The sequence below is a fragment of the Talpa occidentalis genome, unplaced genomic scaffold (assembly GCF_014898055.3).
Source record: "Talpa occidentalis isolate TD23 unplaced genomic scaffold, MPIMG_talOcc4v2.1 talOcc4.5, whole genome shotgun sequence".
Lineage (NCBI taxonomy): Eukaryota > Metazoa > Chordata > Mammalia > Eulipotyphla > Talpidae > Talpa > Talpa occidentalis.
Genome location: NW_023604861.1, coordinates 35,755,868 through 35,777,171, shown reverse-complemented (window position 1 = coordinate 35,777,171; position 21,304 = coordinate 35,755,868). Strand labels below are relative to the sequence as shown.

General features: G+C 39.7%; 1 protein-coding gene across 3 annotated transcripts in view; it reads left to right on the top strand.

The window, feature by feature from the left end:
- Positions 1–9,652: 9,652 nt before the first annotated feature.
- PCDH17 (protocadherin 17) overlaps positions 9,653–21,304 on the top strand; it is a 93,351-nt gene continuing 81,699 nt past the window's right edge. For all 3 annotated transcript variants that reach the window (XM_037526795.2, XM_037526794.2, XM_054701836.1), the window contains exon 1: positions 9,653–14,681. In XM_037526795.2, coding sequence (XP_037382692.1) covers positions 12,120–14,681 — 2,562 coding nt within the window. In that variant the 5' untranslated portion in view covers positions 9,653–12,119. The remainder of the gene's footprint in view (positions 14,682–21,304) is intronic.

Genomic DNA, 21,304 nt, shown 5'->3' with positions numbered 1-21,304 from the left:
CTCCTGCTCAGCTCCACCCTCCCTTGGGTGGGGCAGGGAACCTCCCCCTTTCCTGGGACCACCCTGTTACAAAGGGACTATTTGTGTTGATTTTCATATTTTCCCTGATAATCATTTGAGCTGTTTTAATTATTTTTTTAAGATTTATTTATTTATGTATATAAGAGCTGGGGTACAGACCAGAGGTGCAGGAGGTGAGAGGATTCACCAGAGACAGAGAGGGGCGCAGAACAGGCAGATCTACTGAAATGCACTGCTGAGGGGAGCAACAGGCGAGACAGGAGAGGTCTGCTGTGCCATATGGGTCACCTCCCTGGCCAAGGATAGAACTCGTGCTGCAGTGGGTACGGATAGCTTCATAGTACTGCAATTTAACCCCTTTCGCCACCAGGGAGGCCTCTGAGCTGTTTTAATTATTGAACTTTGATTTTTTAATCCAAAAAACCCTTTCTCATAATTTGTGGTTGTACATTTCCCTGTTGTATTTTTTTTTCATTTCCATAACTTTCATTATTTTTAATGTTTTCAGTAACTGGATATCCTGTTGTGTTTATTTTTCTCTGATTTCATTTAGCTCCATTGGTCCCTTTCACCTGAATTACAGGAAAATAGCTAAACTTTTTCGTGAATTTGCCTAAGTTTTTTGCCATATTCTTTCTGCTGTTAACTATATCTACTGTAGATTTGCATTTCATAATCACGCCTTTTGAAATTTTATATTATTTTCCTAACTCAGCTACCTCTTCAAGATTCTTGGATTCATGATCTCCAAAAATAATTTTGAGATCATAAACCAGAAGCTTGCAAGACATTCTTCTGTTTCTGCATTAATACCACTACAGTAGAGCAAAGGTTTTATTGCCTCAATGTTATTTGAAACTCTTACCTATAACACCTTTTCCTTTTTTTTTTTTTTTTGAATGATGCACTTATTCTGTTCAACTTCAAAAGGGGAGATGATTGAGTGTAAAAACAGTCTCTTTATGGGCCTTCCTGGTGACTCAGGGGTTAAGTCTTAGCTCTCCCATGTTTCATACCAAGCCCAGGAGCTAACCCATGTAGCGCAGCAGAACTCTCCTTTCTGCCCACGGCTCCCCTCAGCAGTGTATTTCACTCAATCTGCCTGTTCTGCTCCCCACTCTGGTGAATCCTCTCCCCCCTCCCAACCCTGCACCTCTGACCTACACCTCAGTTCTTGTATGCATAAATAAATACAAATTGATCTTGAAAAACAAAATAAAACAAACAAAAAAACCCTGTTTCTTTCTTGCCTGGGAGACTGTACAGATTTTAGTCAGATTCATCTGATGCACTTCCCAGAATTAGTAATAAGTTATTCGACCACCCTCTCCCCATAGCCTGATCTTTTAACTTTTCTCTCTGAAACATGCCATTTACGTTTCTCTAGGTCTTTTCCTGTAAATCTGGGGAGTTATGAGAAGTTTCCTTCAATCTAGTCCTGTCTCAACTATATCTATAAAACAAGTGTATTTGTTCAAATATGTCATTATTTCCCTTTCCACATTGATTTTACATTTCTAAAGATATTTTTATTGAGAATGTAGGGAGATTTAGAGGCAAGGGAAGAAGTGTCATCTATACACATCACTGACTTACTTTGAAACTAAAACCAGTATTGAAACTTTGATTAATCACAAATATTTCTTCCTCTTAAGGTATGCATGCATTTAAAACCATGCACTTTGGATTCCTTTTCTTTAATATTTTCACTGTTAACCTAAATTACACTGTTACCCAAAGTGTTCAAGATTCTTCTGAGTCCAGTGATGTACAAGTAATTCCATTGTTTGCTCTTCATAAATGCTCCCTTAAAAAGCACGTAATAATTTCAATGTATGTTTTCATATGCAGATATGTTAGAAGTAAATTTTAAATCACTGATGAGATGCCTGCAAGTATCCCTGACTCAATAGTTACCACTTTTCAAATATTGTTAATTTATGCTTGTTGAAGTGGCTGAGTCATAAAATAAACTTTTGTAACTTTACCTTTTTTTTTTAAGATTTATTTTTTTATTTATTTATGCATACAAGAACTGGGGAGTAGACCAGAGGTGGAGAGTGGGGAGCAGAACAGGCAGCAATACACTGAAATACACTGCAGAGGGGGAACAGCGGGTGAGACAGGGAAGGTCTGCTGCGCCATGTGGGTCAGCTTCCTGGCTAAATCAGACTCGTGCTGCAGTGGCTGCAGATAGTTTCATAATGCTGAGACCTAACCCCTTGCGCCACCAGGGAGACCCCTGTAACCTTACCCTTTCATACTCTTTTGTCTGTTGACACCAGCAGTACTTTTTACCTCTAACTATACAGAATTATATGTCTATTGTTCTCCAGAGAGAGAAAGATCTCTATATCTTATGGACTTCTTGATGCTGAAACTGAAATAAAGGAAAAAAAAAGGCTACGTTCTGGACAATCTTCTAAATCCTTTCTGGTTGAAAGATTCATTTGCAGCATGATAGCTATGATCAATTAAGCTTATCACTGCAAATGAAGCTTTCGGTTAAAGTACAGGAAGCTTTTTATTTTTTAAAAAAAATGGATTTTTGAATTATTAAAATATAGCTTTGGAGTGTAGTGTGTCACATAAATTCATCTCACCTCTCTTAAATCTTAATATTATCAGAACAAATATTAATTTGATAATTAATTTTGTTGTTTGTACTTAGTGAGTATGGTAATCAAGAACATTCAAATCTTTGGCACCTCCCCTGGTGGCTCAGGCTGTTGAGCGCAGTGCTGTAAAGCTGTCCACAGCCTTGGCAGCAGGAGTTCCAATCCCGCCCAGCAGGCAAGATTCCCACATGGTGCAACAGACCTCTCCTGTCTCATCCGCTGCTCCCCTGCGTGTATTTCAGTCAGTCTGCCTGTTCTGTTCCATGCTCTGTCTCTGGTGAATCCTCTCAACCTCTCTTGCATCTGGCCTGTACCCTGGTTCATGTATGCATGAATAAATAAATCTTTAAAAAAAAAAAACAAACATTCAAATCCTACAAGTGTTCATGTAAGTATTTCTATAAACTGAATTTATAAATCACCATCAAATTTATTGAAAAAGAGACTATAACATTCAACAAATTCTTTATTTTATTTTATTTTTTTTTATTTGTGCATACAAGAGCTGGGATGTAGGCCAGAGGTGCAGAGGGTGAGAGGATTCACCAGAGACAGAATGGGGAGCAGAGCAGGCAGATTGACTGAAATAAATGCTGAGGGGAGCAGCGGGTGAGACAGGAGAGGTCTGCTGTGCCATGTGGGTAGCTCCCTGGCAGGGGCTGGAACTCAGTGAGATAGTTTCATGGTGCTGAGATTTAACCCCTTGTGCCACTAGGGAAGCACATATTCAGCAAATTCTTGGACGGATCCTTGACACAAAAATTTAGTAACTGTTGTTCCTTATTGATATATCTTCAGAATATTTTTAATTTATATTTCTATAAACGATTGAGTAGTGCAATTTTTTTTTCATTTTTCAAACTTTTCTCTGATTACTATGCTGCAATCAAATCATTCAGAAGGATAAAGTAGATCACCTCAACTCATCTAATTATTGCAGTCAATATGCTTGAGAATTTAATCTGTATTTTTCTATGGTAAATATTAAATAAGTGCACTGAATCTACTTTTTTTTTTTAATACTATACTTAAGGATGTCACATATCAAACTTATACTACAATTACCATTTTTGGTAGAAAGAAAGTTATCTCCTTAATTACCAGTATTGAACTCAAGTTCTTCAATGTCTAAAAAAATATTATGAATCATTATTTTTCCTTTTCAGTATTGACAATTTGTATATAGGCATGGCTTTTTTCCTGAATATTCTATTCTCATCTTCTAGAAACAGGTGACACTGACTCAGAAAACTATGGCCACTCTCTAAGAATGTATAGTTAGAAATTATGTTCCAATTATCAATCCAGCCATGGTAATTTCAAAGATGACTCATTGCAGTGATTCCTTTTATTTAACATTTAATATGATTTCAAAAACATCACTCAAAAATAACAGACAAAATGTTATTTGTTGTGTACCTGTTTATGGATGTTTGGCAGGCAAGAAAACTAAGCAAAGCTTCTTTACCTAAAACAAAAGTGTACTATTTTCAGGGTGACAAACAATAGCATTTAACAGCCTGAGGTTTTCAACTGAACTGCTCTGAATTTTTTAAAGATAAGAGGAAATAATATGCTTAGTTCACTGGAAAGAGGAATTTGCATAAGTAGAACATAATTACCCAAGTAAGACCTTGTCACTGAGACTTCAGAGGGTTAATGATTATGATGATAATTAAAACGCAGAGGATTTGTAGAGCACTTATTTGCTTTCTGAAGAGCTCAGTGACTTCCCGCACATTCTCATTGATCTCTGTGCAATAGCTATATAACAGGATGTTTAAATATCTCAGAATAATGGAAAGGAATGTGTGACCCGCTAAAACCATAAGTGATTGTAAGCTTTTGGGTTTTTCCTCACCTGAAAGGCAGGACCTCCAGTGACACAGCTTTTTGAAACATCATTTTAGGTCATCATAACAACTGACTGAGGAAAGAGTGCCACCTACTGAATCAGATTTCTCGGGTTCCCTCCAAGGGCTGATCTCTTAGTTTTAGCATTGTCCTACCTACTTAACTGTAAGAAATAATGGGATTGCTGCTCCATGCATGAAATACTTAATATCTTTTTTCCAGTTTCAGACACTTTGTTTTAACGACCCAACCGTCACATCTATAAATTAACTATTTCATTCGTAAACATTTCATTTGTTTTAAAAAGTAGTATGCGAAAACTGAACAAACTGAACTTTATTTTAATGAAAGAAATTTCCAAAAGAAGTGGCTGAATTAATGTCTCTCTTTTTTGGTAGAAATAACCACAAGGGGGAGCTAGCATGTAACGTCTTATGGGGCAGGAGAGTGGAGATTTCATAATTAATTGAATCCTCTTATTTCTGGCTAAGTCAGGAGAAGATATAAATGTGTCATTTGGAATTTATGAGGCTGAAGATACCTTTTCTCAGAATTAGATTTTGTATAATGTAATCCAACTTCCCTTTTAAATATATACCAACTAATACATTAGATATAATGTAATATTTTTGCTATGACAACTTTTGTTTCTATATGGTCTCTCTCATGTACTCTACATTCAGGTAGACACACACACACACAAAATCTATTTAAAACATACCAAATACCCTTCACCTCTAAAACAAATATAAAATATTAAATTAACTTCTAAATTTGTCTCAATACTTTGAAACAAATGCCTTGAAATATGTGCAATTGCAAAAGTTAATTGTTGTCAACTAATACCTGAATTTTTCTTCTGATGTATATGTGTTTATTATAAATATTACGTATATAATACAGGGACATCAGTTGGAAAATTAGTTCATTTATTGTGTGAAATTCAAATTAACATACCTTGCCTGTTTTTATAGGGTTAATCCTGTAGCTTAAATTTTTGACTGTTCCTTGGAATACACTTACCACGTATGGGAGGAGAGCACAGATATGTATCTGTTATGTCATAATATTACATATACATATGAGATAGAAGAAAAGTGAAATATATTATTTACTGAGAAATACTTTTCTAATAGCAAGATTTAATAATATCAAAAAAACATTAGAAAACATCACTATTTAAATTTAATGTACTGGTTTTTAGAGATATTTTGATTTTTTTATTTTATTGCTGTTAAGTAGAAATAGCTGAGTTCTCCAAAACTTTTTAAATTATAAAGCATTTCCTTTGAAGCTTAAAATTTCAAATTAATTTGTTTTGCTTGATTGTAATTCTTATTTATCATTAAGGAGAAAGATATGTTTAGGTGATTCTCCTATTGGTAGTGTAAATTTGACATTTGTTAAAAATCAGGTTTGACATTTGATTAAAAGTAAGCAAATGGTCAGCAGCTGTGAATTAGAGCTGAGCCACAAATACCTCTAAAGTACAAAGAAAACTAGCTATGAATAATGTACTATTATTCATTTGAGGATTTAAATGATGTGAAATCTTTAATATTTATTATATCTAAAACAGTTTACTTGTTATGTTAAATTTATTTATGAAAATTTTCTCTTAATATGAAAATATTTGAAACCAGCTAGTGAATAATGATAAAAATGAAGAAAGAAAGAGTGGGGAGAGAATTATTCATTCATCTAAACCATGGCTGTGTTGAAAATATCAACATCAAAAATTTTCTGTTAAGAGCCGTATTTTATTGAATTCAAGAATGCAGTAAACAGAATGTTTTTGAAGAATGTTATAACTGTTGCCATTATAGTTACATGAATAAACTCTCAGACGTACAATTACCACTTGTAAATATGAATTTTAAAGAGTCAGAGTCAAAGTTAAATAGTTTAGATCACATGAAATTTCATGACATAACATTTTTTAGAACATGTCTTAAAATAATATTAACTTAATTTATAATTTAACGCAGCAGTATAAATCAGATTTTGTCCATCTATAAAATAGACCTTCGTAATTCTATTTGAATTTATTCCAATATAATAACGTATTTTAAAACTCACCCAGATTAGCATAATAGCTAATTAAGTGTTACATTTATATACATCCCTCAAAATACTTTTTCTCAATGAGTGTGCAGACATATTATATCTTGATTAACTCACACAAGGTGATTGGATGTTCAGTATATATGTAATAAAAAGGATTAGTATAATTTTGGTTTAAGATTGAGACTATAATTATAAATCATGATTATCAACTAGCTCTTGAGAAGTGCATGTAGGTATTGCTAGCTATGCACAATGCTACATTTTTCTAGATTCCTCGACTAGATCTCATATATTTATAACCTGGCATAAAAACTAATAGGATTTTTTAACTCTTTTATCATATTTACATCATCTTTGTTTTCAGAAACATTGATTTCAATAGTTTAGGCATAGTTTAAAAAAATCCCCAATAATGACATTGCAAATACATATGTAAAGTATTTTGGGGGAAAAGATAGAAGTTATAACATATAATATGATTAAAAATTAAGAAGGATTGTAGTTTTAAAAACTGTGCCTGTCTAAAGGGAAGTTAAATAATTAAAAATATCAGTTGATTCCATGTCCTTTCAAAATAAAATACTGGGATGATACATAAGGATGAGAACATTTTGGATATATGTCAGTCTAACCATAAAACTCAAGACTACAAATTAAATAAAATATGCGAAAGACATTTGACATAGTACTATTTCCTACCTTTGGCACATGCCCTGTGGTATTTACCATAAGCATGGTCATTCTCTTCCCACACACTAGGGGGAGGTGTGACATAATTACTCTGAAGGGAGGATGGGCACATTGATACTTATGAAGATATATTCATATCACTAGTCTCCTCTTAGACACTGTCTTTCTCTCCTTAGTTATATAATATCACATCTAATTAAGATTCATTAATAATTAAAAATTCCTTTCCTTGGAATTTTTATTTGCTTATTTTTGTCTCATCATAAACAGATATTTTATAACACTTCCTAAATAATAATGTAATGCAAAAATAAAGTCATAGATTTGTCATATTTAGAAGTAATGATTAATAACTGAGTTTATAATCTTTAAGTTAGCAGCTGTTTTTCAAGCCTCAAAGCTTCAGCTTCCAGAATACAAGATATACTAACCCAGAACAGATGTAAAGGTGATGTTCACAACGGGCAGCATGGTTAGGTACCCACACAGCAAAACAAACAGATTTCTACAAAGGTCTAGCTCCCCTGCATAGCACCACTGCATACATATCAAACTATTTATCTAGATTATGTAAAAACAGACTAGGACTAGAAGGTCTTACTGCAAAGAGCTCCCCTTTGAATTTTTAAACTGTCAAAGATAATCTTTAAGGGGAGTGGTGAATTTTGGATCCAGATCAGACAGCAAATTCAGACTGGAAGTTAGCTCACTGGATCCCCTGGGAAATAAATTATTCCCTTACCTGAATCTTTCAGCAATTATCCCAATAACAATCATCAGAACTTTCTTGTAATTGTACTTGATTTGATTTGCTTTGAATCCTGAATTTTCCATGTTACAATTCATATGTTAGTCATTCACAATTTATAAATGGCAACTTAAATTTAGTATTTATGAATTGCGATCAATACTCTAGCAATCAAAACACTCACCTTTTCTATTTCAATACTTCAATTTTCTTTTTTCGTCATAACTCTTTCCCAGAACAACTGGATCACAAGCAAAACAGTCCTGGTTTGTGGATGTTTGTGATAATAGTTTGGAAAGAAAAGAATCTCTGGGATTAGGAACTGAAGTTGGAGTAGTGGTTGAATCAGGAACCTGTGGGAGAGGGTGAGGGGGTTGGTGGTCTTTGTGGTGATGGTGGTACTTAGGATGACTTGTAACAGATTTCCACTGATCTGGCTTCATATTTTACCATTCAACTTCCATGCCCTAGGAGCGCTGACAATGCGGTTTTATCAACGTCTATTTGGTCTTATGAAATAAAATTCAAATTGCCACATGAAACTTTAATAACAAGATCAAAGTGAACAAAACACCAATAACTTCTGGGGGTGGGGGGAGCTTGGGGGCGGGGGAGACAGGATGTCCGCTTTGCCTTGAATCTAGACTGAGACGTAGGTGACTGTAAAGTATAGAATCCTAAGTATTATTTAGCCAGATTTGAGTTTTAACGAACTATAAAGCTCGATATGCCAGAGAGCCTTTCTCCTTAAAGGAGAGGTGCTTTTCCTCTGGGAAGAGGCAACCTCTCTTTCACCAGGCTTCTGTTTTTCTTCTGAAACACTTTCATAATCAAGTGTCTTTCCTTGCATGAGTGCCTGGGGACGAGTAATTTTTCTCCCAGGATAGAGAAAGTTACCTATTGATTGCTGTTGCTCCCCATGCGCGCGCACCAGCGCCCTGGAATCCACACACGATCCCTGATACATACATAACACTCCCCCAAAACACACACGCGCGCGCATAACCACACACAACACCTCAGACGCACGCACACACTCAGACACCCCTCTGCAGCTCATCCAGCCAGATCCACGCACAGTCAGGAAATTTGCGCCTCCCTTGGCATGGATGTGTATATGCTAAACTGCGGCGGTGGAAAAGGGAGGGAGAAACAGAAAGACAGAGGGAGAGACAGACAGAGAGAGTGAGTGTGTGTGAATGCAGAAAACCCATCAGGAAGACCGCAGCTACCTGATTCTGCAAGCAGGCTGCGATGCCGGTGTCTGTGTACCTCTGACCAAAAATAAAATAAATAAATAAATCGCTGTCAAACTTTCAAAGAAAAGTCTTTCTTTTCCAGGGGTAGACGGTGGAAGAGCTTCTGCTGCTAGTTAAAGACAAGGGAGGCCCGGCTGCGAGGCCCTGGGCGCCGCGGTCACAGGAGAGCGCCGGGCTGGGCCAGCACTGCCCGGCTCCCATCTAACTGATCTAATCAATGACTCTGAAGCTCTGGGGTTCCTGGCTCCACCCCCGCCAGTTCTTCTGTTCCCCCCATTGGGCTCGGGGCTGGGAGGCAGGGCTTGGTTCCTCGCGCGGATTGGCTGGCAGGGAATCAGTATCAATGTTTAAGCGGCGGCGTGAGGTGAATAGAGTCAGTCAGCTAGAGGCGCTGGGGTGAGAGCTGGGACCGCCAGCCCGGCGGATGCTGCAGCCGCGGAGGGCGGCCAGGGAGACGCTCTCCAACTGTTGAATTGAATTTTCACCTTTCATTTCCTCTGATGCTTTGCTTGCGGAGATGGATTTATTTGCTTTGAAATCCGCGAGTCTTTCGCAGGCTGTGAGCTGATCCTGACAGGCACCAGATTGAAAGAGACCACCCGTGGCAGAAAAGGAGGAAAAAAAAAACAAACCAAAAAAACAAAAAAAAAACAAAAAACCTCCACAACGGACTGCACAATTAACTATGCACACCGGTGCTGGACTTTGTGACTAGAGAACATTGAGGGGAAAATCTTGAACTATGGTGCGGGGCTAAGCTATGAACATTCACTGGAATCCTGATTTCCCCCCAAGACTCTGAAAGATTTTGGGGTGTCTCACGTCTAATCAAGAGGAAAGGGTTTTTTTTTTTTTTAACTAATAATTATAATAAATAAATACACCTAGCAAAAACAGAAGCCTTGTTTTCCAGAGCCTCGGACTCCGGCAGAAAGAGGTAGTGTAAAAGTGCTGCTGGATTCAGCTTCACCTTCTTCCTTCCCTCCCTCCCTTTCTCTCGCTTTTTCTTTATCTCCAAAACATGAATCTCGCTTTTCTTTCTGTTGAGTGAGTCAGAGAAAGCGTTAGGAAGAAGCTGCAACTAATGTCTGTGAAGGGAGGACCATGAGGCGAGAGTGAATACGATTCGTTCCGCTGCTTCTGACTCATCCGGCAGATCAGAACACCTGCATTTCTGGATGTGTCATTCCCGTATGTCGAGGCGCGTCGAGAACCCGAAATATGTATAGACAGACCTGTGCCTAATATCCCCCCAGAGGTGTCTCCCCGGGGTGGGCGCCCCTGGCAGGATCGAGGCTTTTTTTTTTTTTTTTTTTTTTGGCTGCAGCTCTTCACACCCTGCCCTCCCCGAGTCGCCCAGAGAGACTGAGTACGAGGCAGACTGCAGAATGCATCACGCCAAACCTTGATGTGTTTCTCTCCTCCAGCCCACTCCTTCTACTATTAAATTTTTTTGAAGAAAAAAAAAAAACCCGCACTTTATTCGCTTCAAATATTCGCCACTTTTATTCCTAGCCAAGGTTTTCCTTTTTAAATGAAGAGGACTGAGAGGCAGGGCCATTGGAAGGAGATGCTGAATAGAAAGAAAAGAGAGGCACTTGACAGCCCAGCCCTGTGAATGCAGAGACTGTTTCCCTTCTAGCGAGAGACAGGGAGTGTGTGTGTGCTAGGACTGGGAGGGTGGCTCCCCCTTCCTTTTTATTCCGCCTCTCCCTCCCCCTGCAAATCTGCACATCCAACCATGAGTTGCCTGTTGATTTCCTTTCGCCTGGGAAGAAAAGCAAACTGGAATTAAACTGCATGGAGAGAAGTCCTTGCTTGCGGGCAGAGGATGGGATGGTAGCGGCAGCTCCTGCCTGGGTTTAGGGAAATCTCTGAGTGTGTGTTCTACGAGCAGAGGCGGAGATATATCTATATATTTTCCCCTCCCAATAGACTCACACAGCAAACGCTGATCTGGCTGTGGTTTTCCTGACTTGGGGGAGAGCCTTTTCCGAGGAAGAGAGGGAGGAGCCTGCTGGAGGGAGGAAACTACAAATCGGGACACTAGTTCTTTGCGCTGCATTTCCTCCCCTCCCTTTGGCTGCTCGGAAAGGAGAGAGAGAGAGAGGGGGGAAAAAAAAAAATACGCTGGGCTGGGAGATGCAGTCCGCCGCCGCCGCTGCTTCCACCGGCAATGCAAGATTAAATCTCTAAATGCAGCAAAACACTGCCTGAAAACAGACTAGCCCGCGAAGCAAGCAGACATTTCACAGAGCTCCGGGGAAGCTTCAAAATACGCCCGACTCTCTCCTCATTGCTCCTCGTCCCCACCAATTTGAGACGAAAAATAAGTAAGGATTTTACTTTCAGATCTGCCTGGAGACACACCTCCCTGCTCCCTCCCCCACTAGCTGTGAAGAGTATTCCAGAGACTAAGGGCGGGAGTGGATTTGCAGCGCCCTAGCGGGAGCGAGGAAAACCTACGGATTCTTGAGCTCATTATCATTCCTCCCGGACGCGATTTCCTTCTCTTCTCCGGCCTCATCGCTCAAGTTTGAGTCGCCCGAAGTCCGGGCAGGAGAAACAAAGCCCGGGGCTCGCCCCCAGCCGCAGGGAGTCGCCGCCTTTTTCGGTGGCCCTGCGGCTTCCCTGCACCGCTGCTTCTCGCCCAGTGCGGATGCTGTAGATCAACAGGTTCGGGGAACTTGAGCGGAATAACGAAAGACCGCCAGTGCCGCAGCCGGGGAGCCCAGGGAAAGAAGGACCCACAGACTTGTGGCTCGCGCCTCGCGCACGCAGCGCAGGGACTCCAAGCTGGCGCGCGCCCACCGGCTCGCCTCTCCGGTCCGGCTGCTCCTGCCCCCACCCCACCGGTCTGGGATGTACCTTTCCATCTGTTGTTGTTTCCTCCTATGGGCCCCTGCCCTGACGCTCAAAAACCTCAACTACTCGGTGCCAGAGGAGCAAGGGGCCGGCACGGTGATCGGCAACATCGGCAAGGATGCCCGGCTGCAGCCGGGGCTTCCGCCCGCGGAGCGAGGCGGCGGCGGGCGTAGCAAGTCCGGCAGCTACCGGGTGCTGGAGAACTCCGCGCCGCACCTGCTGGACGTGGACGCCGACAGCGGGCTGCTCTACACCAAGCAGCGCATCGACCGCGAGTCCCTGTGCCGCCACAACGCCAAGTGCCAGCTGTCCCTCGAGGTGTTCGCCAACGACAAGGAGATCTGCATGATCAAGGTGGAGATCCAGGACATCAACGACAATGCGCCCTCGTTCCCCTCGGACCAGATCGAGATGGACATCTCCGAGAATGCCGCCCCGGGCACCCGCTTCCCGCTCACCAGCGCGCACGACCCGGACGCGGGCGAGAACGGGCTCCGCACCTATCTGCTCACGCGCGACGACCACGGCCTCTTCGCGCTGGACGTCAAGTCCCGCGGCGACGGCACCAAATTCCCAGAGCTGGTCATCCAGAAGGCCCTGGACCGCGAGCAGCAGAACCACCACACGCTGGTGTTGACCGCCCTGGATGGCGGCGAGCCGCCGCGCTCAGCCACGGTGCAGATCAACGTGAAGGTGATTGACTCCAACGACAACAGCCCGGTCTTCGAGGCTCCGTCCTACCTGGTGGAACTGCCCGAGAACGCCCCTCTGGGCACCGTGGTCATTGATCTGAACGCCACAGACGCCGACGAGGGTCCCAATGGTGAGGTGCTCTACTCCTTCAGCAGCTATGTGCCAGACCGCGTGCGGGAGCTCTTCTCCATCGACCCCAAGACCGGCCTGATCCGCGTCAAGGGCAACCTGGACTACGAGGAGAACGGGATGCTGGAGATCGATGTGCAGGCCAGAGACCTGGGGCCCAACCCCATTCCTGCCCACTGCAAGGTCACTGTCAAGCTCATCGACCGCAACGACAACGCGCCGTCTATCGGTTTCGTCTCCGTGCGCCAGGGGGCGCTGAGCGAGGCCGCCCCGCCTGGCACCGTCATCGCCCTGGTGCGGGTCACTGACCGCGATTCGGGCAAGAACGGACAGCTGCAGTGCCGAGTCCTGGGCGGAGGAGGGACGGGCGGCGGCGGCCTGAGCGGGTCCGGGGGGTCGGTGCCCTTCAAGCTGGAGGAGAACTATGACAACTTCTACACCGTGGTGACCGACCGCCCGCTGGACCGCGAGACCCAGGACGAGTACAACGTGACCATCGTGGCGCGGGACGGGGGCTCGCCTCCACTCAACTCCACCAAGTCATTCGCCGTCAAGATTCTGGACGAGAATGACAATCCCCCTCGGTTCACCAAAGGACTGTACGTGCTGCAGGTGCACGAGAACAACATTCCAGGAGAGTACCTGGGCTCCGTGCTCGCCCAGGATCCCGACCTGGGGCAAAACGGCACCGTGTCCTACTCCATCCTGCCCTCGCACATTGGCGACGTGTCCATCTACACCTATGTGTCCGTGAACCCCACCAATGGGGCCATCTACGCGCTGCGCTCCTTTAACTACGAGCAGACCAAGGCTTTTGAGTTCAAGGTGCTTGCTAAGGACTCGGGTGCGCCCGCGCACCTGGAGAGCAACGCTACCGTGAGGGTGACAGTGCTAGACGTGAATGACAACGCGCCGGTGATCGTGCTGCCCACGCTGCAGAACGACACGGCTGAGCTGCAGGTGCCGCGCAACGCTGGCCTGGGCTACCTGGTGAGCACCGTGCGGGCCCTCGACAGCGACTTCGGCGAGAGTGGGCGCCTCACCTACGAAATCGTAGACGGTAATGACGACCACCTGTTTGAGATCGATCCGTCCAGCGGCGAGATCCGCACACTGCACCCTTTCTGGGAGGACGTGACACCCGTGGTGGAGCTGGTGGTGAAGGTGACTGACCACGGAAAGCCCACCCTGTCCGCAGTGGCCAAACTCATCATCCGCTCGGTGAGCGGCTCCTTGCCCGAGGGAGTTCCCCGGGTGAACGGCGAGCAGCACCACTGGGACATGTCGTTGCCGCTCATCGTGACTCTGAGTACGATCTCCATTATCCTCCTAGCGGCCATGATCACCATCGCGGTCAAGTGCAAGCGCGAGAACAAGGAGATCCGCACCTACAACTGCCGAATCGCAGAATACAGCCACCCGCAGCTGGGTGGAGGCAAGGGCAAGAAGAAGAAGATCAATAAAAATGATATCATGCTGGTGCAGAGCGAGGTGGAAGAGAGGAACGCCATGAACGTCATGAACGTGGTGAGCAGCCCTTCCCTGGCCACCTCCCCCATGTACTTTGACTACCAGACCCGTCTGCCCCTCAGCTCGCCCCGGTCCGAGGTGATGTATCTCAAGCCTGCCTCCAACAACCTGACTGTCCCTCAGGGGCACGCGGGCTGCCACACCAGCTTCACTGGACAAGGGACTAACGCGAGCGAGACCCCTGCCACTCGGATGTCCATAATCCAGGTAGGAGACTTTTAGCATAACTGGTGCTTAACTTTATGGCTGGGTTTGGACCTGTCCTGCAGCCTTAGGGACAGGACAAGCCATCACCCCAGCGGCAAGGAGAGGGGGAAGTTTCCAAATGGAAATGGTTTTGCACTTTTGCCACTGTGTGTATGTACAACAGAGTCTATACAAAAAATCCTCCCGTGTAAATAGCCCAATACCTACAAAATGTAAATTGTCTTACTTTTGTTGCAGTTTTAAAGTTTATTTTTATAGATTTAAAATGTTTGCACTGTTTAGTATTTATTTTAGATTTTACTTTTATTTGTTGGTCTACATTTCTTCCAAAACAAAAAAATTCCCAGAGTAGAAAAAAGTTTTAGTTTTATCTCACTTTAAGTTTTTAATTCCATCAAAAAGTCTGATACCAAAAATGAAAGAAATGTATACCTGAGTGTTAAGAAGGCAACTCACTGAAGTTCAACATAGCAACCAGTCAGAATTCCAGAGCCTGGACTGATTTGAATTAAGTCTTCCTCCCTCAACAACCCAATTTTTTAGTTAAAATGTGTTTTCAAGGACATGAATTCCATTTTTTCTTCATTTGGAACTGAGGCATAATGTAATAGTGGAACTGAGCTATGGAAGTGTGAATCATGCTCTCATTTCTAGTTCTTTCAAAAGTTTGAATAATTGTAGGCTCTGGAGAATGACTACTAACTATGAAAAGTTCATATTTAATTTAACCTGTGGTTTTCCTAATCTGTTTTTTGGGTTTTTTTTTTTTTGAATCATTAAGCAGAGTACACCAGGGGGTCGAAAACTTATTTTGTGCTATTGAAAGAGTAGGCAAGTAGTACTAAAGGCATCTGATGTGTGAAATAATTCTAGGCTGCTTTAGGTTTGTATACTGTATATTTTCAGTATACTTAAGTGTTATACGATATACAGTAGTGAGTGTAATTCAAAGTTGTTCATTTAAAATACTAAACAACTGGCCCATCACGGATGTTGAGTTTAACAACAGCAGATGACTGGCTGTATTGTCTAGTCACTGCTTAATTTCTTTTACTCACCATTGAGTTGTGTTATAGAAAAAACATAATTCTTGCCTATTAATAAGTCTTGCTACAAATTATTCTGGATGAGCAGGACTTGAAATTCAAAATTGAGTTAAACTAAAATTGACATTTTTGGGAGGAAGTATAGTTTGGGGCAAATGAAAATAACCTGCATAATTTTATGCTTTGAAAAGCAAATACCTTTTAATGACACTTGACTCAGTAATATTTTTAATATTAAAATTGAGTATTAAGATTTCACAATCTTATCCTTTCTAAATGATACTGTATAAACGCCAAAACTAAACAAACCATATTTACTTATAATAGAATATCCATAGAAAAGACTCTTGTATTTGAGGATACTGAGTGCTAAAGTATGAAATGTAGTATTAAATTCCACTTTTTAACAGTGTTTTACTGTATATTAATAGTCATGATTTTTTGAGGTCTCTATAAACTGAACAAGAAACTCATCCCTTTAAAAAATTTTCTTCAAATGTCTGCACCAGTATAAAAATGATATTTATGATCATTTATTCAGAGGGAGATATGTTAAAATATATCTGTAGATCTTTGTAGTTATTTAATAAGTGCATAATATGTTACATACTTTTTAAAATTTTTACCACTGACAATTTCAGAGATATTGCAGAGGTGCTAATTTTTACTTCAAGTGCTATGAGTTGACTTATTCTTGAAATCCAATAAAAATGAAGTTGGTGCCTTAAAATTCTCAGCAAGCCTGATTCTTTTAGTCAGATTAGTGAGGAATAATCTTTCATAGAAGTATTCAGAAGGTTTTGATGGGCAGGAATGACTATATTCTATTTACACCAGGCTGTTCTTAAAGCTGGTCACTGTTTGAGGGAGGGATGCATGAGGATGAGGGTGATGATGATTCCTTTCATTAGGAGGAAAATTTAAGCCAAAGCAAACACACACACACACACAGACACACACACACACAGACACGCGCGCGCTTGCACACACCCTCACCCACTCACTCGCTGGGGTGTTGGGAGGTGGGTATGGTAAGAGAGAAAATTTCAAAGGAAAACAAAAGACAAACTGCATTCCATTGCTTTTCCTCTAGAATCATTATCCATGACATTAAAGTCTTAGAAGTTTTAGTTTTCAAATCTTGATTTTTTTTTACCAAAGTGGTTATTCCCTATATTGCTTCTTCCATGGAAATATTCTCAATATAAAATGTTAGAACAGGCCTTTTTTTAAAACTTGGTTTTTACTTTGTAAATTCCTAACATGCTTATTTCATTTTAAATATGTCAATTTTTTTCTTAATGCCTATTAGGGAGAACAGAGTAAATTAACTGCAATGACCTTTCTTTCTCTTTTTTTTTTTAAAGTTAGTGCTGCATACACTTTGTCTTGGAGTGACATACTTAAATTAAAATGTTCAGGTATCCATAATTTTGTTTCAGGTGCATTTATTAGTGTGTGCATTTAACACACCACACTATTAATCTCATGTGCAATTCTCAAGAAAGAATTTTAATCCACAGAATGCTTGTAGACTAGCATCTAATAGGTCCAGTTTATTTTCCAGCATTTTGTGTACTGTTTAGAAGATGCACAGTATATTTCTATTGATGGAATGAAAATAATTTCATAATTGTTTCAAGATTTCCTGGTAAAGTCTGGTGAAGTGAAATTTTGGACTTCAGGATTTAGTATAATTCAAATTATGGCTTGGTTAGTATGAAAGCATTTTGTGTGAGTCACAAGGTCTAAAGATTTGAAGCTTCAAATCTTTAGGTTTGTAGATAAGAGTATGTTTTACTGCATGTGAATGCTGAATAGTCATGTAAGCTGGTATAGCAACTGGTTTGTGAGAAGAGATTTTATCGCAGATTTTATTCAAGTGTCTCAAAGTAAAGTCACCTCTAAGTGATGAAACAATAGACTGGTGATTAAAATATTTTACTAATCATGCCCTAGTTCAACATTGTTAAAACAAAATATTTTATCCATTTTAAAGCTATAAAACTGACTTTGAAAAATAAGAACAGTATTTGTGGTAGGTGCGGCAAATTGATATAAATTCATTTAAACATTTTCATAGGCTTAATTTACATGTGAATTATTTCCTATGTTAATAGGAGAATCTAAAAAATCAAATAGAGATCATTGCTATTTGTCAGAAACAACTGCTAATCTTGGCTTATAAGAATTATTTGTTAAGTTTCAGGGTAACTTCTCAACAGGTGTTTTCAACGAAGCCCTCACTGAGAAGAAGGGAGGAGACTGGGGACTTCTCACTGGTGGGAGAATTTACAGTTTTGTTTGAGCATCTGTGTTTTCAGATTTTTTTGTAGCACTACTACAAGTCATTTTAATGTTCTCTGGAAGAAAATATATTGAGCCAGCAGAATAAAATCTACAAAAATAAGTTCTTTTTAATAATACATTCATATATAGTGTTTTACAGTTCAATTTCAAAAGATTTACTTTAGGGTTGACTTTAGATTCTATCTTCTAGGAAGGGAAAATTCTTTTGATATCTAAGAATGGCCTTTTCAATAAAAAGAAGTTAAACACATGGTAAATATTACTGTAATCCAAACATATAGAAATTATATTGAGGCATATAGGGCTAAAGTGTTTTAGCACAGACAATAAATCCAATGTTTTATAATAAAAAGGTGGAAGAGTATATCTTTACAACCAACATGATTTGTTGTCTGGCTTTATTCTTACTTCTCTAATGCAAGAGCTTATTGACTGTAGATGACTTTTCATGATCTTGAAAACTTTTCTAGTACACTAGTGATTTCAGTAACAAACAGAAAGCACGTGAAACATTTCTTTCTTCATTTATGATTTGAAGATATTTTACCGAAATTTTATTATGAGACAGCATTTTATTATGAGTCGCTGCTTGCATTAGTTTCATAAATTTTTATTTTCCATCTCTGTTTTAGGAGTTTATGGTAGACTGGGTAGGAAGGGAATGTGCCCCTTCAGGAGTGTTTGTCCACTTGTCTGTTTTTAAGATATTTTTTAATACATGGAAGGATCCATTCCTAATTAATATTAATATGAGTACGTAATCACTTTTTCTAGGTTCCCATATATGAATAGTAGTACAAATAAAATGCACATAGCCTTAAGTTAAAAGTAATCAGTCACTTAGGTGTTTGAAGTTTCTATGGAGAAGAGTTTAAAATTCAAATTATTATCATACTTAGTATACTTTACCTTATTCTTAGTTTTTTGTGCACCCATAAAAACCTCAGCTCCAATGTAAATATGTGCACTTCTCCATTTAACAATAAATGAAAAACAGTTTAATTTTTTTTAACTGCGTGAACTACAAGCCAGAGAATCTTATCTTTAATAGTGGTAAATATAAGTATTCAAAAAGCAATAACTTCTTTATCCATTAGCTTTTAATTTTCAATAAAATTTCTAAAATATAAGCTGGAAACATTTTACTATGTTCATATAAATAAATTCATCAGAGTTTTTAAAATGTAGGAATGGGATAATTTTCAACTTTATTTCTGTGAGTGCTTTAAGTTTACTTGAGTTCTATGAGTGAACTCTGTAATTTACTTGAGTTCTAATGTTTCAATAAATATCGTATGTAAGTCTGCCTGGAGGGAGGATATTGAAATTTTATTCTTGGCTTCTTCATGCTATTTAAGGCTATGAGTGATTGTGAAAAATATCAGATAATAGAAAAGTATGTCCTAAAAAGCTTATCACTACTTCTGGAATGTATTTTCAAAAAAAAAAAAATTTACCTGTTCTAAAGCATTGTCTAGTAATTGTGACTATATTGCCTAAGTCACACTCTCAAAATAAAAATGAAAACAAACATTTTCTAGGAATTTTTTTCTGTAAAGTTGATATTATATGTTTTTCATTTTTTTACAGTGCAGAGTTACAGGTTTTTATATGAGGTTAAAATGAATTAATTATTCTTAAAATAATCACAACTATCATTGCTATTAAAAGTTAAGAATATACATATTTTAAGAGTAAGACTAAAACGTCTCCAGATAAATATTTAATTCTATTTAAAAACATATTTATACTTTATAATGTTTCACTACTATTGTCAGATTTCAAATTTTTCACTGCTGGTGCTGCTTATGTAATAAAACTCCGTAGAAATCTATCTATACAAATAATAGATGTAAACTTAAAAATATTTTATGTTTTTTAAGACTAATAAAGGTTTACATGTATTGATTGCAGTGAAGGTCGGCTCTGCCTATATTTATGAAATGTGAACAATAAAACTGCTTGGCAAAATTACAGCATGCGTTTACATGTATATATATATTTATATTTTCAGTATAATGTATGTAAATACTTATTTAAGCACAATTTGGATATGAGACTATTAGCCCATTTTTATACTGTTTTAGTGCAAAGATATTTCTCTTTTTAAGGATGGGCTTTATTTTTCTTCAATATATGTTAAAACTTAATTCCTTTTCCTGGTATTAAGCTTCCAAAATTTTGATTTTCCTTAGAATCAGTAATTCTAGAACAATGAAGGAGCTAAGGAACAGCAAGTCTTCTGTGGGGAACATTGAAGCTTATGTAGATTAAGAGGGAAAAACCTCTGATTCTTTTGGGAGGATGATGGGATGGCTTTAGCCATTGTGAGAATATACTGTAAGCCTGATGATGAAATACTAGGAGGAAGATGAAGCCACTAGCACTGGGCTCATGCCAGTTAGGAAGTAAAACAACTCCCTAAAGCTGAGAAGTCTTGCAATATACTCAATAGTGGGTAAATTCTTACAAATGCACCCACTAATTATGATATTAGTCATTGCTCCAGAATGTATTCCCTTTAGTGATACTTCTGTTTAATAAATCCCACAGGGCATTATCTAAAAGTCATATTTTAGTAAAGCCATTAGGGAAGATTTTTTTGTATTGAATTCCTTCAACCCAATGATTGTATGTTTGTTTGAGATTAGTGTAAAGTTCATTTTACCTATCAATTTGAAGATAGTGTGACTTGTGCCACCCACCCACAAAACTCTTTTAAAGTTCATCAGACCTACACTAATCTATTGTCAACCTTTTTTAGAAAAGGAGACATTGACAAGCATTTCCTTCAATGGCACACAGTATTTTACAGTTAGTCATAGCTTTCACCACTAGCTTTGAAATAAATTATCTATAATAAAGAAGTCCTTAATGACATCAACATTCCCTGCTGTGACTAAGCAGAAGCATACTCCTGCTTCTTTGCTACTGCAGAAGCATAAGCTCAATATTTTGAAGGTAAAGGGGGCGGAGGGTGAATACATAACAAAATGCAGATACATAAGTGTCACTGTGTGGGTGGCATCTTTCTCTTGTATACACCGAGTTCTTCCAGTGATAGACTGTAAAATTGGTTTCAGATAGTGTTTGAGAGAGCCTATTGATATACATGTGACACACTCCTATTTGTCTGTTCTAGTCCTAGTGACATTCTGATTACTGGTATTTGTAGGCCTTGCCCTGGATCTGTTCCAGGCAGTTTATTGTAGTGAAATGGCTCTTACAGTTCATTGAGCATCTAGCATAACTGTGCCGAATATGATT